General features: G+C 36.0%; 1 protein-coding gene across 2 annotated transcripts in view; it reads right to left on the reverse strand.

The window, feature by feature from the left end:
• Positions 1-21,850, reverse strand: part of LOC121866482 (NADPH--cytochrome P450 reductase-like) — a 71,237-nt gene extending 49,387 nt beyond the window's left edge. Inside the window, exons 1-2 of one of the 2 annotated variants that reach the window (XM_042366196.1) lie at positions 21,600-21,850; positions 8,490-8,681 (exon numbers count right to left, since the gene is read on the reverse strand). In XM_042366196.1, coding sequence (XP_042222130.1) covers positions 8,490-8,680 — 191 coding nt within the window. In that variant the 5' untranslated portion in view covers position 8,681; positions 21,600-21,850. Of the gene's footprint in view, positions 1-8,489; positions 8,682-21,527; positions 21,546-21,599 lie in introns of those variants that run through there. The other variant, XM_042366203.1, reaches the window with a different exon arrangement.
• Between the last annotated feature and the right edge of the window lie 610 nt (positions 21,851-22,460).

Consider the following 22,460-nt stretch of genomic DNA (forward strand, 5'->3'; position numbering starts at 1 on the left):
TGATTAATAGAAAGTAAAAGCAAAACATTTCCACTAGTTTATGAGCAACTGAATCAATGACTGGTAATATTGAAGGCACCTTCAAAATCTGAGTGAAAAAGAAAGCAACATGTCTAATGTACCTCTTATTTTCAAAATGCAAATCACCATAAATGGTCCAGAATAATAATCAAGCCAGTTATCCATGGCAAAAAAGAACAAATGTCACGAAACCTAGTTGTTGTTCAAGTAAACAATCAATAGTATTAATTAATATTCCTGAACACAACCACCCCAAGCCTCCAAAGTGGCCCACAACAGTACTTAAAAGATGAAGAGCAAGATCAAGTATTGAAGTCATATTACTGTACTATATCATATACTGATGTGAAGGTGATATGGGGGTTGTTGATATTTGGACTTTGTGGGAAACAAAATACAGTCAGTCCTCGACTTACGACGGGGTTAGGGACCGACGACCAGGTCGTAAGTCGAAAATGCGAAAATAATACATAGAAAATCTAAAATGGGTGTCTCTTTTTCTTCTCAGCACCATGAGAACTCTCACTTTAATGCTTGCCAGCCATTTTAAAGAGAATTACAAATGAAAGTTTTGTCAGTACACAGCGCGATCACTAACGTCGGGATTTGAAAATACGTAATTTGAAAAATATTTTATACGATTGCAGCGGTCGTATGTCCTGCAGCGGTCGTATGTCCTGCAGCGGTCGTATGTCCGAGTGGTCGTAAGTCGAGGAGTACCTGTACAGTAATAGATAATGTGGTAGTCTCACATATTTACAGCCATATTTTCCAAATGGTGCAATACATGCAATTTCTCCTGCAAGCTCCATCAATATTCAGAAAGAGATTGAGGTACAGTAATACAGTACAAGTATACAGATTTTTTTTTTATGAGGCTTAGCCCACCTGGGCACTGGTCACTGACCTACATCAATGCCTGGGGAGTAAAAATAAAATATTAATAATAATAAAATTAATAAAGATAAATAAAAATTATAATAAAAAATAAAAATAATAAAAATAACCACAAATACTGTAAATACAAAAATTAAAAATACATCAAGATTAAGAAACTATAAACAATACCTGTATGCATGTTGTGTTGACAAAGTAAGAGAAACAATTGAGGCCCTGCAATTGTGTGTAAATAAGGCAGAAAGTCAGATCAGCAACCTGGGACTTGGTCACAATTTTCGTGATGCTATATGGCAGCAGTGTCTACCATAGACAACACATTATGCTTCTAATATCTTCCCAGGTGGTAGTACCTCCCTGTTTGATAGCTGCCTCCTACCTAAGAAGTAATACATTTCACAATAGTTTTAATTGGATTAATGGCAGCAATGTAGTGAGTCATACTGTCAGTCACTAAAAATTCCTACAAAAATGACATCATCCTGCTTACAAAACCATAATAATTTGTAATACAGTACACTCCCAACTTACCCGTATTTTTCTTACGCGGTTTCAACTATACGCGGATTACCCCGGGGGTTACGGTACTATTTCCAATTTCAAACTAAAAAATTTAAAAAACTTTATGTTTAGTGCAAACTATAGCATGTTTATATCTAAATTATTCACTATCTTATTATAAGAATCACAGCAATGTAAATTATATTCTCCCAGGTCAGTTCAGTGAAATTTTATAATCAAAAAACAAAAACTCAATCTAAAGGACATAAATAAATAAATACTTCACTAGATATCCCGGTACCAGCTGTCAAACATATCACCTCCCCTCCCCCTCTCCCCCATCTTCCCAGCCAGGATTGGTGATTTTAGGTTTAAAGTTTTTATCTTATAGAATATCACAGTTGTCTAATGGTAGACCCTGCTGCCATATGACATCACAAAAATTGTGGCCAAGTCCCAGGTTGTTGATCTGACTTTCTGCTTCATTTACACACAATTGCAGGGTCTCAAATGCTTCTCTTACTTTGACAACACAACATACAGGTATATATATCATTTATTACTTTTGATCTTTTTTTCATTTTTGTATTTCTTTATGGTTCTTTATTATTATCATTATCATCAGTGTTGTTGTTATTATTATTTTATTTCAATTATTTTTTTTTTTATTATAAATTTTATTTACTATGAACTAATTATTATTATTACAGTACTACCACGCCCTAACGGTTTTATACGCGTTTTATATATCGCGGTGCCTCGCCAGAGCAGGCTTTCCTGCTGCGGATTTTTCCACATATCTCGCGGTGAGTGTCCGGCGAGGCAGCTATTTAGATTTGCCCACCGCCACCTGCCTGACTGCCTGTTTTAGCTCATAAAATTCGCCTACGATACCGGCAGAATCTGTTTACATTGCTGGTGCCTGTTGCGATCATTTGCGGAATATAAACATCATATATTTTGCATCAGACGCCTAAGTGCAGGTATTTTTCTCAAGAGTAACTTTCGTTATCTTTTGTGCAAAAATATATGAGCATTTATATTCAAAATATTCCTGATCTTACAAAAGAATCCAGCAATGTCAATTATATTATCCTAACTTTAGTTTGAGGTATTATTTATTAAAATTTAGTGGTTATCCCACACATCTCCTTGGGACGGTTGGTAGGGGGTGGGGGGGAGGGAGGGACCGACCGACCATCTGTTACCCCGTGAATTTGTTTTAGCTCATAAAATTCATACAAATTACCCGGTCTGAATATAATTTACATTGCTGGAATTCTTATAATTTGATGATCATTTTGAATATAAACATCATATATTTTGCATTAGACATACAAATTTTAGATAAAAATTTTTCTCAAATTAACTATGTTATCTTTTGTGCAAAATATATGACATTTATATTCAAAATATTCCTGGTCTTACAAGGAATCCAGCAATGTCAATTATATTATCCTAACTTTAATCTGAGGTATTATTTAATACTAAATGTTAAAAACTCTGGAAGGGAGGATTGGTGGGGGGTGGGGGGGAGGGTTGGGACTGACCGCGCGGTTGGAAGAGGGGGGGAGGCAAGGTGGGGTACTTTGATTGACAGATAGTGTCGTGAAGATTATTTTTTTTTATTAACTGAAGATATTTGTTTTAGCTCATAAAATTCATACAAATTACCCGGTCAGAATATAATTTACATTGCTGGAATTCTTATAATTTGGTGATCATTTTGAATATAAACATCATATATTTTGCATTAAACATACAAATTTTAGATAAAAATTTTTCTCTAGGTAACTATGTTATCTTTTGTGCAAAATATATGACATTTATATTCAAAATATTCCTGGTCTTACAAGGAATCCAGCAATGTCAATTGTATTATCCTAACTTTAGTTTGAGGTATTATTTATTAAAATTTAGTGGTTTTCCCCAAAAATTTCTCAGAGAGGGAAGAGCCGGCAGTGTAGTGTGAGAGGGGGAGGGAGTTGAGTCCATTATTTGAATGGACATTAACTTGGCGACTGTATTTCTCTATTTCTCTTAAGTATTAATTGTGTGCATGTGCCATCATAAAATTAAGATGTTATTTTTACTACAACATAGGTATGTGCCTTCAAAAAGTGGAGTTTGGGGGTCGGGCCGGTTTCTATTGGAATTAATCCCATATGTTCTGTTGTTCACTTAACGCGGATTTCACTTAACATGGGACCCTCTGGGTTCTATTGACCGCGTTAAGTGAGATTTCTTTATATTAAATTTTCGCCCCCACGGCCACGATGTGGGTCAGTGACCTGTGCCCGTGCCCGGATGGGCTAATCCCTGTAAAAAAATAAATAGAAAATTTAAATAAAAAATAATAATAAAAAAATAAATTAATTAATAAATAAATACATATTTTGCACGAGATAAAAATTTGAGTACATTAGTGTAGTACATCTTAGTAATGTACAAGATCTTCAACTGTATTTTTGGGTAGATTTACATAAATTTCTACATTTATTTTTATTCAAATACATGCACACACCATCCTAAGGAAAAGTAAAAGAAATAATTGTACTAAGTGCAAACCTGTACTGTACATGTACTGTACTAAATTATTAATAAAATTTTTGTGTCTAGTGCAAATTACAGCATGTTTATATTTAAATTAATCACTATCTTACAAGAATCCCAGCAATGTAAATTATATTCTCCCCGGTCAGTTCAGTAACATTTTATAAGAGAAAAACTTAGTCACTCTTAAGGATTGATAAATAAATACGCACTTGACCTTCGACGCCAACTGTCAAACATATCAAACCCCCCCCCATCTTCCCAGCGAGGGTTGGGTGGTTTTAAGCTTAAAGTTTTTATCTTATATAATATCACAGACTAAAGTTAGGAGAATATAATTTGCATTGCTGGAATCCTTGCAAGACGGAATAATTTGAATATATGTACAGTGATCCCTCGGTTAACGAGCGCCTCGGTTAACGAGATTTCGGTTTACGATTTACCTTCCTTAAGATTCTTAACTTCGGTTAACGAGCAATCCCTCGATTAACGAGTTTTTTACAAGCCAACCTCAACATGTTTTCGCTTGCATTTGGCGGTCCACCAGCTGTAGTATTAGTCCGCCAATACAGTAATCGGTTTTAGGGCTTAAATTCCTTACTATTTTAGTAAATATCAAGAAGTTTATACTATTCAATAATTTTAAAAGTTTAATATTAAATTTTTTAGTCATTTTAACAATTATTGAACATAATTGAAGGTAAAGAAACTAGTTTCTGGCACACCATCCAGCCTGTTAACACAGCAAACAGGCGCCAGTCTCTCTCTCTCTTTTCAGTGGAGGTAACATATTGCTTGAGACTCTCTTCAACTAAAAGCTTTTTTCTGTGTTTCCAAGCAAATTATTGGTCATTTTGAAATTTATTTTACATATTGACAATATATAATGCAGTGCAGTGTTGATTTAAAGAAAATAATCTTGAATTACACCAAGTGAACTAAAATTTTATGGGTGAAATGGCACCATGGGGTGACTTCTCTTCCACCCCAATGCCTTCTCTTCTCCCTTCTCCTCCACCCCCATTCTAATTCCCATCATCATCATCCAGGAGCCTTCTACATACACACCTCAAAGTAAGTGTACTTTTCTACTATTTTTGTTGAATTTAGGCAATTTTCGGTGAGCTGGAACCAATTACCCAAAAAACCATTGAAACAATGATTTCGGTTTACGAGCAACCTGCTGGAACGGATTGTGCTCGTTAACCGAGGGACCACTGTACAGGTAAACATCATATATTTTGCACAAGAGATAAAAATTAATCACCTGTATCACATTACAGTAGTGATTTATAAGTTCTAGTGTATAATTATGTACGCATATATACAGTGATCCCTCGGTTCAAGAGCGCCTCGGTTAATGAGATTTCAGGTAACGAGTTACCTTCCATAAGATTCTTAACTTCGGTTAACGAGCAATCCTCTACTTTATAATTTTATTATAACAATTATTGAACATAATTGAAGTATAGGAAGCTAGTTTTTTGGCTACCAAACAGCCTGTCAACACACCATACAGGCCAGTCATCTGTTTGGAGATTCTTCAACTAAGTTTGTGTTTAAGCAAATTATTGGTCAATTTAATTATTTTACATATTGATATTTAAAAATAATCTTGAATTACACCAAGAGAACTAAAATTTTATGGGTGAAATGGCACCATGGGGTGACTTCTCTTCCACCCCAATGCCTTCTCTTCTCCTTTCTCCTCCACCCCCATTCTAATTCCCATCATCATCATCATCCAGGAGCCTTCTACATACACACCTCAAAGTAAGTGTACTTTACTACCTTTTTAGTTGATTTTAGGCAATTTTCGGTGAGCTGGAACCAATTACCCAAAAACCCATTGAAACAATGGTTTCGGTTAACGAGCAACCTTCTGGAACGAATTGTGCTCGTTAACCGAGGGACCACTGTGTGTGTGTGTGTGTGTGTGTGTGTGTATATATATATACAGTTAACCCTCACTTTACGCGGTTAATGTAACCCGGAGGGTCCCGCGTAAAGTGAGAAACGTGTAAAGTGAATAACATAACATATGGGATTAATTGAAATGGAGACCGGGCCGACCCCCAAACTCCACTTTTTGACGACACACAACTATGTTGTAGTAAAAATATTATCTTAACTTTATGATGGTATGCACACACAATTAATAATTAAGAGAAATATCAATAATATTAGGTTTTTTAACACTTACATTAGTAGAAAAAATGGCTGGGCACACGGGGATGGGCGGTTGGTTCCGAGGCAGAGGGCAGATTATTGGCCCTCACCTGTGTCACTTGCATCAATTGTATCACTATCCACCACAGAGGCTTGCAGGGCCTCTTTGTCAAACTCCCCAAAGTCCATATAAGTCCATATCCTCACCATAATTATCACTATCACTGACTTGGGCCGGCTGTGGTGGGTGGCGGGTGAAGAACTGGTAATGTTTTGATGACTGGGCGACCTTGTGCGCACCATGTTCGCGCCGCTTACACAACATGGCGTATGGCGGGAGGTTTGAATCCAGAAGGTCGTTCGTTAACCGAAAAGTTCGTTAACCGAAACCATTGTTTCAATGGGTTTTTGGGTAATTGGTTCCAGCTCACCAAAAATTTCCTAAATTCAACAAAAATGGTAGAAAAGTTCACTTACTTTGAGGTGTGTATGTAGAAGGCTCCTGGATGATGATGATGATGATGATGGGAATTACAATGGGGGTGGAGGAGAAGGAAGAAGAGAAGGCATTGGGATGGAAGAGTCACCATATTTTTTCACCCATTCAGTTTCTTGGTGTATTTCAAGATTATTTTCTTTCATCAACACTGTACTACATTATATATTGTCAATATGTAAATATATTCAAAATGACCAATAATTTGCTTGGAAACACAGAAAAAAGCGTTTAGTTTGAGTCTCAAGCAAGATGTTACCTCCAGTGAAAACAGAGAGACTAACGCCTGTTTGCTGTGTTAAGAGGCTGGATGCTGCGCTTTAAACTAGTCACTTTACCTTCAATTATATTCAATAATTGTTAAAATGACTAAAAATTGAATATTAAACTTTTAAAATTATTGAATAGTATAAACTTCTTGATATTTACTAAAATAGTTAGGAATTTAAGCCCTAGAACCGATTAATGTATTGGCGGACTGATACTAAAGCTGGTTGCCCGGCCAGTGCAAGCAAAAACATGTTGAGGTCGGTTCGTAAGAAATTCGTTAACCGAATTTTTGTTCGTTAACCGAATTGAAGATCCTTATGGAAGGCAGTTCGTTAACCGAAATTTCGTTAACCGAGGCGTTCGTTAAACGAGGGGTCACTGTATATATATACACACACATACAGTCTGCGCGGAAAGTTAGTTCGCCTGCTTAAAAAAAATGCATATTTACTGTTATGTTATATAAATAAAGTCAAATAACATTTACCACTTCAATTAATACTTTGTAAAGTTCCCTTTGCACTTCAGGCAGTCCTTTAGCAAAGTTTTGCAAGAGGTCAGGTGGCAAGTTTGCCCAGATATCCTTGATAGCTGCCTCTAGCTTCGAGATTGATGATGTGTCAGTGTCGCGCAAACGATGCTTAACAATGGACCACAAATTTTCTATTGGGTTGAGATCTGGACTACTGCCAGGCCAGTCATTAAAGAAAGGTACCTCACAGTCTTTGAGCCACTGTATGACACTTTTAGCAGTGTGGCATGGGGCACCGTCCTGCATGAAAAGGCTTGCCTTAGCTTTATCAAATGATTCAGGTAAAAAATCACTGAGCAGCTCAAAATAGTTGTACTGATTCATCATCTGGTTCTCAGGGAGGATTACTAGTTCGCCAACACCATAATACATAAAGCAAGCCCAAACCATAAGTGAGGCAGGGTGCTTAACAGTCTTCACTGTGTACTGTGGGAAATCTGCATCCGAGTGAGGAGGGCGGTACACCCTCCCTCCACCACTGCCAGTCACAAAAAATGTAGCCTTGTCAGATCACAAAACATTCCTCCATGATTCTAAGCCCCACACTGCATATTTCTTGCAAAATTTCACTCTATTTTCCTTCTGTCTCTTCGTCAATAGAGGTTTACAACGGTGCACGGACGCTCTTAAATCCAAGGGCATCATGTAAGGGTTGCCGAACACAGCTTAAGGAGACGTGGCTGAGAAGACGGGGTTTCTCTCTTTCACTTCGTGTGCTGTAAAGGCAGGATTGGACTTAACTTGGCGTGAAATAACCTGAAGTGTCCGTGGACACTTGAGATTTGTTCGTCGACCCTATCGCGACTTAACTTTCCGCGATGTGCAATTTAGGGGATTTCTAGGAGTGTTTCTGACTTTACACGAAGTCCCAGGAACGTAACCCTTTCGTAAGTTGCGAGTCTACTGTACATAATAAAAGCCCATGTAGCTGTTGTCAACTGGTGACCTTTCGTGGTTAACAAAGTAAACAATGGAGGGTGGCCCTACAATACCCCCAAAGAAATGCCAGAAGAGAAAAAAATTAAATAAAAATAAAATGTCACTACTCACGATATGGTGAAGCTCTTGAGGGCCGAAACTTCTTCCTTTTTGTTGTTGTCTCGCAAGAAGAAGTAGTAGACGGACACCCCAGCAAGCACAGTAAGAAGTAACACATCCAACATACCCACCAGCGGCTCTGCCCCAACTTCCTCTGCAGCTTCAGCTGCTGCTTCCATGACCTTCTCTGGTCCTCCCTCCATCCTGCAAACCAAAAGAATCACAATGGCTATCTAGGTTTATCTAAAATGGCCAAATCATACAATCCAGTTAAAAAAAAGGCTCATAAAGTACTTTATAAAGATTGTTATTCTGGCACTCTGTGAGTAAACAAAGTAATTACCTGTACTTGGAATAAAAGTGAAATACATGTATAGAACTTTTACTCATCCTAATTTAAAGTATACTGTACAGTATTTCTAATAAGTGAACATTAAATTTCACAAGTTTTAAAAAGACATACAGTACTGTACATGGAAAACAAAACTGAGTGAATATGGGACCACATTCAAGAACCATTTACCTGTACATATGAGCTTGAGGGAAAGATAATCATTTGTTTACAATTATCAACGACAGTCCTGTACTGTACTTGTAACAGTATCACATTTTTACAAAGTGGCTTGGCAATGAATTAATTGTGCATGAAAGGATTTTCCTTAAAACCACTATTGGATAATGTACCTTTAGAATTATTGTACTGTATAATGAAATATACACACTTTATATAAATAATATTGAAAAATACATATATACAGTTGTACCCCACTTAACGCGGTCAATAAAACCCAGAGGGTACCGTGTTAAGTGAAAACCGCGTTAAGTGAACAACAGAACATATGGGATTAATTCCAATAGAAACCGGCCCGACCCCCAAACTCCACTTTTTGACGACACATAACTATGTTGTAGTAAAAATAACATCTTAATTTTATGATGGTACATGCACACAATTAATACTTAAGAGAAATAGAGAAATACAGTCGCCAAGTTAATGTCCATTCAAATAATGGACTCAACTCCCTCCCCCTCTTCTCACACTACACTGCTGGCTCTTCCCTCTCTGAGAAATTTTTTGGGGAAAACCACTAAATTTTAATAAATAATACCTCAAACTAAAGTTAGGATAATACAATTGACATTGCTGGATTCCTTGTAAGACCAGGAATATTTTGAATATAAATGTCATATATTTTGCACAAAAGATAACATAGTTTACTCAGAGAAAACATTTTATCTAAAATTTGTATGTCTAATGCAAAATATATGATGTTTATATTCAAAATGATCACCAAATTGTAAGAATTCCAGCAATGTAAATTATATTCTGGCCGGGTAATTTGTATGAATTTTATGAGCTAAAACAAATATCTTCAGTTAATAAAAAAAAAAATATTCTTCACGACACTATCTGTCAATCAAAGTACCCCACCTTGCCTCCCCCCTCTTCCAACCGCGTGGTCAGTCCCAACCCTCCCCCCACCTCCCACCAAGAGAAAGAGTTGGGTGAAAAAACTAAATTTTAACATTTTGTATTAAATAATACCTCAGATTAAAGTTAGGATAATATAATTGACATTGCTGGATTCCTTGTAAGACCAGGAATATTTTGAATATAAATGTCATATATTTTGCACAAAAGAGAACATATTTACTCAGAGTAAACATTTTATCTAAAATTTGTATGTCTAATGCAAAATCTATGATGTTTATATTCAAAATGATCATCAAATTATAAGAATTCCAGCAATGTAAATTATATTCTGACCGGGTAATTTGTATGAATTTTATGAGCTAAAACAAATATCTTCAGTTAATAAAAAAAAAATATATTCTTCACAGGGTAACAGATGGTCGGTCGGTCCCCCCCCCACCAACCGTCCCAAGGAGATGTGTGGGAAAACCAGAATATTTAACTTTTTAGTAATAAATAATACCTCAAGCTAAAGTTAGGATAATATAATTGACATTACTGGATTCCTTGTAAGACCAGGAATATTTTGAATACAAATGTCATATATTTTGCACAAAAAATAACATATTTACTCAGAGTAAACATTTTATCTAAAATTTGTATGTCTAATGCAAAATCTATGATGTTTATATTCAAAATGATCATCATATTGTAAGAATTCCAGCAATGTAAATTATATTCTGGCCGGGTAATTTGTATGAATTTTATGAGCTAAAACAGGCAGTCAGGCAGGGTGGCGGGTGGGGCAAATCTAAAAATAGCATCTGAGCCGGACACTCACCGCGTATATGTGGAAAAAACCCGCGTTAAGTGAAAGTTCAGCTCTGGCGAGGCACCGCGTATACGGGTAAAACGCGTTAAGTGAAACCGCGCTAAGTGAAACCGCGTTAGGCGGGGTAATACTGTATTGTACTGTATACTGTACCTGTACTTAATACTCAATGGTGAAATTTACTGAGATTTTTTCTAGATTACTGATTGAGCAGTGTTGGAGGTTTGCCTCACACTGTTATCAATGACTTTATCTACAACTTTGTACAGTACATATCTTACATAACCCAGGAGTGAAAATTGTCTTGCCTTTCTCTCCTGTGAGAATTGCCTGTCATGAAAGGTATGGTATATCAATTATATCTTAAGTGTTGGTATTTCAGACAAAATTTAACAGCATTACTGTATATGATTAACAGTTTACTATAATCTCAACTATTGAATTGTATTTACTTTTCCATACTAAAAGCTGAAAATCATGGCCATCAATTTTTCTACCTTCATAGAATAGCTACAGCAAAAATCCAATTCACTGCATGCATGCAAATGCACAAACAAGTAATACCTGTACAGTGATCCCTCAGTTAACGAATGCCTCGGTTAACGAACTGCCTTCCATAAGAATCTTCAATTCGGTTAACGAACAAAAATTCGGTTAACGAATTTCTTACGAACTGACCTCAACATGTTTTCGCTTGCACTGGCCGGGCAACCAGCTTTAGTATCAGTCCGCCAATACATTAATCGGTTCTAGGGCTTAAATTCCTTACTATTTTAGTAAATATCAAGAAGTTTATACTATTCAATAATTTTAAAAGTTTAATATTAACTTTTTTAGTCATTTTAACAATTATTGAACATAATTGAAGGTAAAGAAAAAGTTTCTGGCGTGCCATCCAGCCTGTTAACACACCAGACAGGCGTTAGTCTCTCTCTGTTTTCACTGGAGGTAACTTCTTGCTTGAGACTCTCTTCAACTAAACGCTTTATTTCTGTGTTTCCAAGCAAATTATTGGTCATTTTGAAATATATTTTACATATTGACAATATATAATGCAGTGCAGTGTTGATTTAAAGAAATAATCTTGAAATACACCAAGAGAACTAAAATTTTATGGGTGAAATGGTGCCATAGGGTGACCTCTCTTCCACCCCAATGCCTTCTCTTCTCCCTTCTCCTCCACCCCCATTCTAATTCCCATCATCATCATCATCCAGGAGCCTTCTACATACACACCTCAAAGTAAGTGAACTTTTCTACCATTTTTGTTGAATTTAGGAAATTTTTGGTGAGCTGGAACCAATTACCCAAAAACCCATTGAAACAATGGTTTCGGTTAACGAACTTTTCGGTTAACGAACAACCTGCTGGAACGGATTGAGTTTGTTAACCGAGGGACCACTGTATAGGTATACAATATATTATAAAAATGGCTATTCGCCGTTTTGCAAATTCATGCCATTCCTTGGAACCTATCCCTCACGAATGGCAAGCATCTACTGTATATTGTTTCTCACTATATTGATCTTTTTTTCTTTTCTGTTTTAATTTATAGTCTTTTATTATTATTAATATTATTAACGTATTATTATTATTATTATTATTATTATTATTATTATTATCATTATATTATACAGTACTGTATTATATTTTCATTTAATATTTGTTATAATTTTTAAAATTTATGTATTTTTTTTACATTTTTATTAATTATTTCTGTTACCCTGTACTATTATTATATTTTTGCCCCCAGGCCCTGATGTGGGCCATTAACCCGTGCCCTGGTGGGCTAATTTCATTAGAAAACTGTACAGGGGGTCCCCAGGTTACGAATGGGTTCCGTTCCTGAGGACGTTCTTAAGGATTTGTACGCAAGTCGGAACACATGCCATGTGCATACCGTACTTACAAAGCAATGTTAAAAATCCCACTAGATCATAGCCTAAGTCCTTATATACATCTAAAAACATTTAATTTAAGAAAAAGAAGAAAAAGAATGACAAAATACAGTCAATTAAAGTAAAATATAAGTCATCAGGTAAATAAAATGCTGTAAATTTTATGTTTAACCTCGTTCATAAGTCGGGGACCTCCTGTACAGTACAAAGAAAGGCCACCTTACTGTTTTACCTTTGTTTGTATACCTGAACTGTGTATGTGCACCCATCAAAAAACTATCATACGTTTTTGTGATAGACAATATGACAAGTTGAATGATTTTGACATGTGCTCTATGGTCTTGCATCACACAAGTAGCCCTGCTTTCCTGATATGGTACTGTATATAAAATACGAGTGACTTCTCCTGTCATTTGTCATAATACAGTGGGGTATGCTATAACGAATCTAATTGGTTCTAGAACCTTGTTCGTTATAGCATTCGTTCGTTATAGGATTAATCCGTTCCAGGCCCCCAAATACAACCACTTAACACTGAAAAATATAATATAAAATTGTAAAAATTGTAAAAAAGTGCATAAATATGCATCTAAACCCCTGAAATAAAGAATATCATTAATACTTATAATAAAAAACAATAAATTAGTAAAAAAAAAAAAAAATTTTTTAAATAATGCTCGTTGTAGGAGTTTCGTTCGTTATAGCATTCTCAATTTTATAGGTAAAACCGTTCGTTATAGGAATATTCGTAGTAGGATCCATTCGTTATAGCATACCCCACTGTATACCAGATATGTTTGTTTTGTATACACAGTACATTAGCAAAAAAATATTTATTGAATAAGAATGAAAAAAAATACATGAATGTAAATAAATAAGATATCCAAGGATGATCATATATACAGGTACTCCCCGACTTACGACGGGGTTAGGGACTGACATCCAGGTCGTAAGTCGAAATGGTCGTAAGTCGGAAATGCTTAAATAACACATAGAAAATCGAAAATTTGGGTCTCTTTTTCTTCTCAGCACCACAAAACACTCACTTTTAAGCTTGCCAGCCATTTTAAAGTGAATTACAGATGAAAATTTTGTCTGTGTACTGACTTTGGGACTCAAAAATACATAATTTGACCACATTTTGGTACGACTGAAGCAGGTCGTAAGTGTGGGTGGACATAAGTCGAGTCGGTCGTAAGTCGGGGACTACCTGTACATACCATACTGTACTGTAATGAGAATATAGCTAGTGAAAGTAATTGTTACAGTTGTAAACTTAAACTGCTTTGCATGCTTATCTTTACAGCAGTGATGTGGAGTCAAACCAGAACCCAAAACCAGTATATTTTAGAGGAACTGAATCCTGAACAGGAATCGCCAAAAATCCTACTGATTTCTGGTTCTGGCTCGGTTTCAAGGCGTAATAGCAATAATGAGGCCTCTGTCACCACTAAATAAAACCCCTGAAAATTTTTTTTTTTATCTCCCCGACTCCATTTGGACCACCAACTGACAGTGACGGTTGCGGGCGGGTAGATCCACCTTACCTCGTTCTAGATGCGTATGTTTCATTGAAAATGGCAGGTGTACAGTACAAAGCCAGGTCCCCTTCAGCCGTAGTTCAAGCTGAATGTACAGTAAAGTCAGTCCCCGACTTATGACGGGGTTAGGGACCGACGACCAGGTCGTAAGTCGAAAATGCGAAAATAATACATAGAAAATCTAAAATGGGTGTCTCTTTTTCTTCTAAGCACCACGAGAACTCTCACTTTCACGCTTGCCAGCCATTTCAAAGGGAATTACAAACGAAAATTTTGTCAGTACACAGCGCGATCTCTAACGTCGGGACTCGAAAATACGTAGTTTGATTTTTTTTAGACTGCGGCGGTCGTATGTCCAGGTGGTCGTAAGTTGAGGAGTACCAGTATATGTGTAGCCTACTGCTTGCTCCACTGTTTTATGGCTTCAGATACCAACCAGTATTCCATGTTAACTTGTAAACATTTGTTATCTCCAATATTTGGGAATATTATTACCTTTGTATGTAAGTGATATACAGTGGAGTCTGCATTTACGCGGTTTTGGTTAACACGTTTGGTCATTTACGCGGTGCCTTGCCAGAATCGAAATGCTTTAATTACGTGGTAAATTTGGTCATTTACGCGGGTGAAGTATAATTTGTTTACTGTATTTACTGAAGATATTTGTTTTAGCTCATAAAATTCATACAAATTACCCGGCCAGAATATAATTTACATTGCTGGAATTCTTATAAGATTGTTATTATTTTGAATATAAACATCATAAAATTTGCATTAGACATACAAATTTTAGATCTAATTTAAGAATTTTGATTAGAAAGCAAAAATTTTAGATTTTGTGCAAAATATGACGTTTATATTCAAAATATTCCTTGTCTTGCAAGGAATCCAGCAATGTCAATTATATTATCATAACTTTAGTCTGAGGTATTTTTTATTCCTAAAAATGTAAGCCTACTGTTTTCACCCAAACATTTCTCTGGTAGGGAGGGAAGGTGGGGGGGAGGGAGGGAGGGACCCAGCAAGCGTGGGAAGAGGGGGGGGAGGAGCGGAGGTGGGGTATTTTGATTGACAGATAGTGTCTGGGTGAAGTATAATTTGTTTATTTACGGAAGATATTGTTTTAGCTCATAAAATTCATACAAATTACCCGGCCAGAATATAATTTACATTGCTGGAATTCTTATGAGATTGTGATTATTTTGAATATAAACATCATAAAATTTGCATTAGACATACAAATTTTAGATCTAATTTAAAAATTTTGATTAGAAAGAGCAAAAATTTTATCTTTTGTGCAAAATATATGATGTTTATATTCAAAATATTCCTTGTCTTGCAAGGAATCCAGCAATGTCAATTATATTATCCTAACTTTAGTCTGAGGTATTATTTATTACTAAAAATGTAAGCCTACTGTATTCACCCAAACATTTCTCAGAGAGGGAGGAGCCAGCGAGCGTGGGAAGAGAGTTGAGTCCATTATTTGAATGGACATTAACCGGCGACTGTATTTCTCTTAAATATTAATTATGTGTGCATACCATCATAAAATTAAAATGTTATTTTTACTACAATGTAGATATTGTGTCGGAAAAAGTGGAGTTTGGGGGTCGGCCCAGTCTCTATTTCAGTTAATCCCATATGTTCTGTTATTTCATTTACGCGTTTCTCATTTTACGGGGCCTCCACGGGTTCAATTGACCGCGAAAATGCAGACTCCACTGTACAGAAGATTACACAAGTGAATATTTGTCTGAATAGTATGCAGTTGCCTAAGTTACACTAAATCACTTATTTGGCATTTTTCAGATACAGCAATATATTTTTGACTCCCAGAGTACTCAGGGATTCTGTACAATACAGTATCTGCCTGTGCTAGTGCTTTATCTCAGCTGAATGAAATTATCAGGAATTAGGTACAGTACCTAGAATTATACTAACATTTATATTTCAATTAAATGATCATTTAAGATACATTACAGTACAGTATTTCTAATCCTGACTGCTTTAGGGCTTTCTTTTCTCTAAGCTAGACAGCTAGAACAAGACATCAAGCCAAATATCGAAGTGAAAGGATTAAGGGTGGAGATAAATTGGATTCTTTCTGCGGTTGCTGTCATGCTGAAAAAAGTGAAAGTGGATCCCAAAGGCATAACAAGGAGGCAACATGGCCGGTACTGCTCTCAACCATGCAAACTTAGGTACCCATTTGCAGCTGTGTGAACTGGGAACGCCCAGGAATCGAACCACCGACCCCTGAAACAGGAGTCAAGAGCCGTATCAACTCAACCGCCGTGCTAACAAGCACAAATTAAGATATTAATTAACATAATTTTTAAGTGATATCCAGTAAGTGTCTAGTACTGAGTGTTTAATGAATTTCTACTGCACAGCTTATCTTTTTTTTTGTCAGGTCCTGATGACATTCAACAGTAAATAAAACAGAGTTTTTGAATACTTTAGTTTCGACAAGGAAAACTGTGTGCACAGAAGTCAACAGTGGGGGGAAAAGTTGTGGAGAGAAACTCAAAGGATCCTACTGTGGAAACCAGAAGGTCACCACTGAAATCAACCCTAAAACATTCAGGAAAGAGTTGTGACAAATGGTGTGTGGTAATGGGGTCACACTTAAATTTTTTGAAGAAGAGGAATTTCAGAATACTGCTGGTGATCTAGCAAGGAAGTTGGAAATACGTACTCATCAAGAACATATACAAAACCACCTCATTAGCCCATTTTAAGAAAAGAACCAGGAGCTTAGGTCACTTCTTAGCAAGAAGTTTATTTTCGTCAAAATGGACTGTGGAACTAGGTTGATGATATCGTATCTCACGATCAACGTTCAGTACTGCGAGGAAAATCACCTCTGCGTGAAGACAGTTGCAGTAAAAGACGCCAAAGGCAAACATGAGATCGAGGATATGAAACGACTTGTCCAGGAAACTCTGACAGACTATGGTATACAAAAGCAAAACATTCTGATTTTCAGTGTGGATAATGGCTCTAATATGATAAAGACAATTAAGGTTTTGAACAATGATGAAGAGGAAGACATGGAAGAAAAGGACGATGACCAAAACTTGGAGGCTGAACAACTAGGAAATGCAGATTCTCTCTTGGAAGTACAAATTGATGCAGAGAACTAGACAGAACATCCTGGCATAAATGTTCCTCTCCACTGGATTGATGATTCTGTGTACTGTACATAGAATTATACTGCTCACACTCTCCAATAAGCTATTAGGTATGGATTAAAGTCCCAGTCACAAGCTCAACATGTTGTGTGGAAGCTCAGAGTACAAAATTTGCTTCCTCTGATGAAGAAAAGAACTGGTTTAATGCTTGTCATCGATAATAGGCGAGATGGAAGAGTCTAAATGCCATGCTTGATAGACATTTAGCTTTCTGTGAAGTGTGCAAGGAGAGGAGTGCTGCAAATCAGGATTTGTATCTCTCTAAAACAGTCTGGAGTATGGAACATTTCAGGATAACATGAAATATACCCAGGAACTCACTACAGGTTGACAATCCTTTATCCGAAATCCTTGGGGCCAGAGGCATTTCGGTTTTCGGAATTTTTCGGTTTTCAGAATGGTCAGTTTTTTTTTTTAGTGTGTATCAGCCCACCCGGGCATAGATCACTGACCCACATTGGGGCCTGGGGGGCGAAAATATAATAAAAATTATAATAATACCTGTAATAATAATAACTCATAGGTCTATGTCGTGTTTCTCACTTTTGATCTTTTTTCATTCTTGTATTTCTTTACTGTATTATTTTATTATTACAGTATTATTGTTATTATTATTATTAATTTTATTATTATTATTATTATTATTGTTATCATCATTATTATTATTATTATTATTATTGTCATCATTATTATTTTATTTTGGTGTATTTTTATTAAAATTTTTATTTACTATGAATAATTATTATTATAATAATTATTATTACTATTACATTTTTGCCCCCCAGGCCCCGATGTGGGTCAGTGATCTATGCCTGGGTGGGCTAATTCCTGGTTTAAAAAAAAAAAAAAAATTGCCCCCCCCCCAAAAAAAAAACAACTTTCGGTTTTCAGATAAAGGATTATCAACCTGTACTCGTTTGCAGGCAGAGAGTTCAACTTCAGGAGAATTTCTCAAACACTGGAAAAAATCTGCTTCAAATCCTATGGCATAGGAATGAAGCATTCTCTGGCAGCATTGCAAGCTCTAGGGAAAGGAGGGAGGTACAGTAGCTGTGATGAAAATCACTTTCTTTTTGGTGGTGGTTAATGTTGACCCTTGTTATCGAATCCTGGTTATTGAAAACCAGAAGATCTAGGGAAAGAGAGGATTGGAGTCCATGGCTCTTTGGCTTATGAAGCTTCACTTGCACAGGCATGAAACTGAACTTCATAAAATAAAAACAAAAGAAACATGAAATTGCAAGTGCATGCTATGAAAATGGAGAGACACTGTGTGACTTGAAGAAGATGAGTTTGAATTTTACCCGGATGAAGTAAATTCATCACACAAGTTAAGAAGGGCACATTGGCAAACTCAGAAGCTGAACTTCAGACAACCATAAATCAAGCATGCTTTACTAAGGAAAACTTCAGAGAGAGGCTGAAAGTTGACATCATTTTAATGAGATTCCACATTTTCCTGCCATTATTCAAGAAACTGCATACACCATGTCAGCATTACACTGTACTTAAGTACCTATCTGTTGAACAGCCTTTTTTCAGCTTTGAAGTTCATTCTCCGGGAAAGACGGTCAAACATGAAAAATGACTTGTTGGAAGGAATCCTATTCCTATGCTTAAATGGCTTTTGAATTTCATCCTTCACTGAAAAATTTATCTACAGTACAGTATTATACAGATTATGTGTATGGCACAGTATTACACATTAATATTTGAATGTAGTACTGTAACAGGTAGGTATTGAGTTTATGTATAAAAAAACAAAAACAAAAAACACATTCTTTTAAAAATAAAAGTTATCTTTAAGTTTGTCTGAAATGTACATTAGTAAGTTACATGAACTATGTTAAAAACAAAATGTACAATAATGTAGCATAGAGTGAAGAAAATAATTTAAAAACATCTATTTTCTAAGCAAATTTCTTTAAATTTATAAGCTGTGTCAATAAGTTGTATGGTACATGTTAAACCAATAAATTAAATAAGTACAGGTATACACAATGAAGGAACTCATCAATTCAACAAATGTACAGGTAACCCCCAATTTACAATCTGCCTTTCTATGATATTTCGCTTGAACGATGGTACAGTAATGTATTACGACCACCTCCACCTATTTACGATTAAAAAAATTAGCTGAATATAGAGCGCATCTCTCGCTGCACTGATCAGCTGCGGTTTACCCGTGCGCCACCACCCGGTGCACTACAATCCCGAGCATTGGTCCATGGTGATCACACATGTCCAATGTAGCTCAACGATTATCAGTCAGTAACGGTGTTGTTACTTATCAGTGTTTTTTTTTTGTTTTTTTTTATCTTACAGTGAGAGAACATCACTAACATTCACAATGTATCTGTTTTGGTGACTGTGAAGCAATTTTTGCTATGTTTTTCTAACTGTAAAGTGCTTTGCCTTTGTTGTTGTGATCATGATGTGAGCAGTGTTGGCCGAAATAACATTATTATCATCTGCTCTATTTTTTGTGACAAATGCTTACACTTTGTTTTTCTGACCAGATGATGGTTTGAGTTTGAAAGGAGCTATTTTTTGTACATAAAATGTGCACTTATTGTAATGTAATTTATGATATGCTATGCATTAATTTTATTGTTTATCATAGCAAATTTTGTTTGCTTTTGACGTATGCAATTTGAAACATGTTCAAATTTGGCTCACCTTTTGCTCACTAAATTTTTTAACTCTAAACCACATCATTTATAAAGAAGTTTGGTGCTAATAAATCAATTGTTTAACTTTGAAACCGTTTATATAAAATTCGTTCATTCATATCATTAGGGAATACAGAACTGTGCTTAGTGATTACCTCCTTGCCGTCTGAACCCATTGTTCACCCTCCATGCTTTGCTGTTATCGCTCATATAACGTTTGGATTTTGAGGACACAACCCCACTGTTAAACAAGGGATGCCTGTATACATGTATAATCTAACCTAACCAGAAAACCAGAAGTACCTAACCTAACCTCTTATCCAAGCCCGACTGGATCCCATGGTATGTAAGCCTAATCTAGCCCACCAAGACAAAACAAAAAACAAAGGACCCTAAAGTACTAAGCCTGAAATCGAAAAGTACAAAAAAAATAATAAATTACAAAAATATTATTTTCCAACAAAGCTGTAAGCACATGTGTATCATATAAATTTAACACTTCTTTTGATTGGCCTAGTAAGAAGTAAACAATGTATATCTCCCCAAATTTGTATCGTCCTAGGTTAAATAAAAAAAGTCTAAGTAAACTGAACACTGTAAAATTCCAATGGAAAGCTATAGATTAATTTTTTTTTTTGCTTTATCTCCTTAAAAATCCATTTAGAGTTCCATGCATGGTAACTATAGAATACTGTATATTAGTGGTCCGACTAATTACCCAAATGTAGCCGCAATAAAGTCAAATAATGGTCCTACATGAATAAATCGGGTTACCAATCACTTCTTGACTAGTATTTGGTGTCACAAAGTCATAAAATATTGGAAAACTTACTTTAATCTGAGTTAATACATCGCGTGCATGTACCGAGGGAGCGAGGAATTACCCAAATGTAGTCGCAATGAAGTCAAATGATGGTCGTGCAAGCGTAAATCGGGCTGTGAATCACTTCTCGATTATCATTTGGTGTCATAAAGTCACAAAAAATTGGTAAACTTAATTTAATCTGAGTTGTGTTGTGTCAGGTTAGGTTAGGTTAGGTTAGGTTAGGTTAGGTTAGGTTAGGTTAGGTTAGGTTAGGTTAGGTTAGGTACATGCACTTGATCTATTAACTCAGATTAAATTAAGTTTACCAATTTTTTGTGACTTCGTGACACCAAATACTAGTCGAGGTTAGGCTAGGTTAGGTTAGGTTAGGTTAGGTTAGGTTAGGTTAGGTTAGGTTAGGTTAGGTTAGGTTAGGCTAGGCTAGGTTAGGTACATGCACTTGATCTATTAACTCAGATTAAATTACGTTTTCCAATATTTTATGACTTTGTGACACCAAATACTAGTCAAGAAGTGATTGGTAACCCGATTTATTCATGTAGGACCATTATTTGACTTGCGGCTACATTTGGGTACATTTATTTCCTTTTATCTAAATTCAAAACGAAGTCCCGCAACAACAGTACACAGTAGTTTCCCAGGGTAGGTCACCAATCCCCGTTTATCTCACCTCAAAACACTGTGACAACCCTTCAACCAGGTGAACCAGCAGAAGCACCTTAACACTGTGGAAATGGTTTACCTTAATAGAAGTAGTACAGAGTGATGTGGGCCGGGGTAGAGGTGAACTTTATGTAACACAGCTCACCACTGCCCGCACCTAACTAGCAGTACAGCAGCTCACAGCTCACTGGCTACCCTTGACTATCTTTTGTCGCATTGCGCTCTACAAACTCCCTCGGGTTTCTCTATCAGTAGAAACTATAAACACGTTTAAAGTAAATAAAAATAAAGCCTTAAATGCTACAAAAAGATAGTACCGTCATAAACAAGGTTGCGATTAATATGCTAACTAACAACTCAAACGCCACCCACACACACGCAACAACTCTAGCTTCCTTGACCTTAAAATAGCTGACAAGTAGTTTAATGCAGTTTATATATCCTATCAGGTTTAAGAACTACATATGAAAATCTAGGAGTCAAACTTTTTTGTATTGAAAATGACACATCAAGTTTTGTTTGAAGAAATAGTTTTGAGATGTGTAAAAAAAACTGACTCAGTCCTGGAACTACTCGTTTTTAATCTTTACTATCAATTTACGAAAACTTAAATTTGAAATGGATATTATTTTTGATATAACAAATTATGCACAAACCTTCTTATGTAGTTACTCCATATGACACTGTCTGGCGACTACATATATAATAGTGCTTTGTCACGATGCTTTGCATAATTTCCTTCGAGGCCTTGTAATATGAACCACAATATCTATGACAATAGTTCCCAGTTTCATTTCTTCCTAATTCATTAAGCTCCTGAATGAGAAACGATCGACCCACTTCCTATAATTCATTAATTATAATTATCTTCAGAGCTTCAAAATGTTTCAAAGCTTAACTGGAACTGGTCTAGTATGGTATCCATATTTGTGTGACAATT

Source organism: Homarus americanus, unplaced genomic scaffold (genome assembly GCF_018991925.1).
Source record: "Homarus americanus isolate GMGI-L3 unplaced genomic scaffold, GMGI_Hamer_2.0 scaffold32583, whole genome shotgun sequence".
Classification (NCBI taxonomy): domain Eukaryota; kingdom Metazoa; phylum Arthropoda; class Malacostraca; order Decapoda; family Nephropidae; genus Homarus; species Homarus americanus.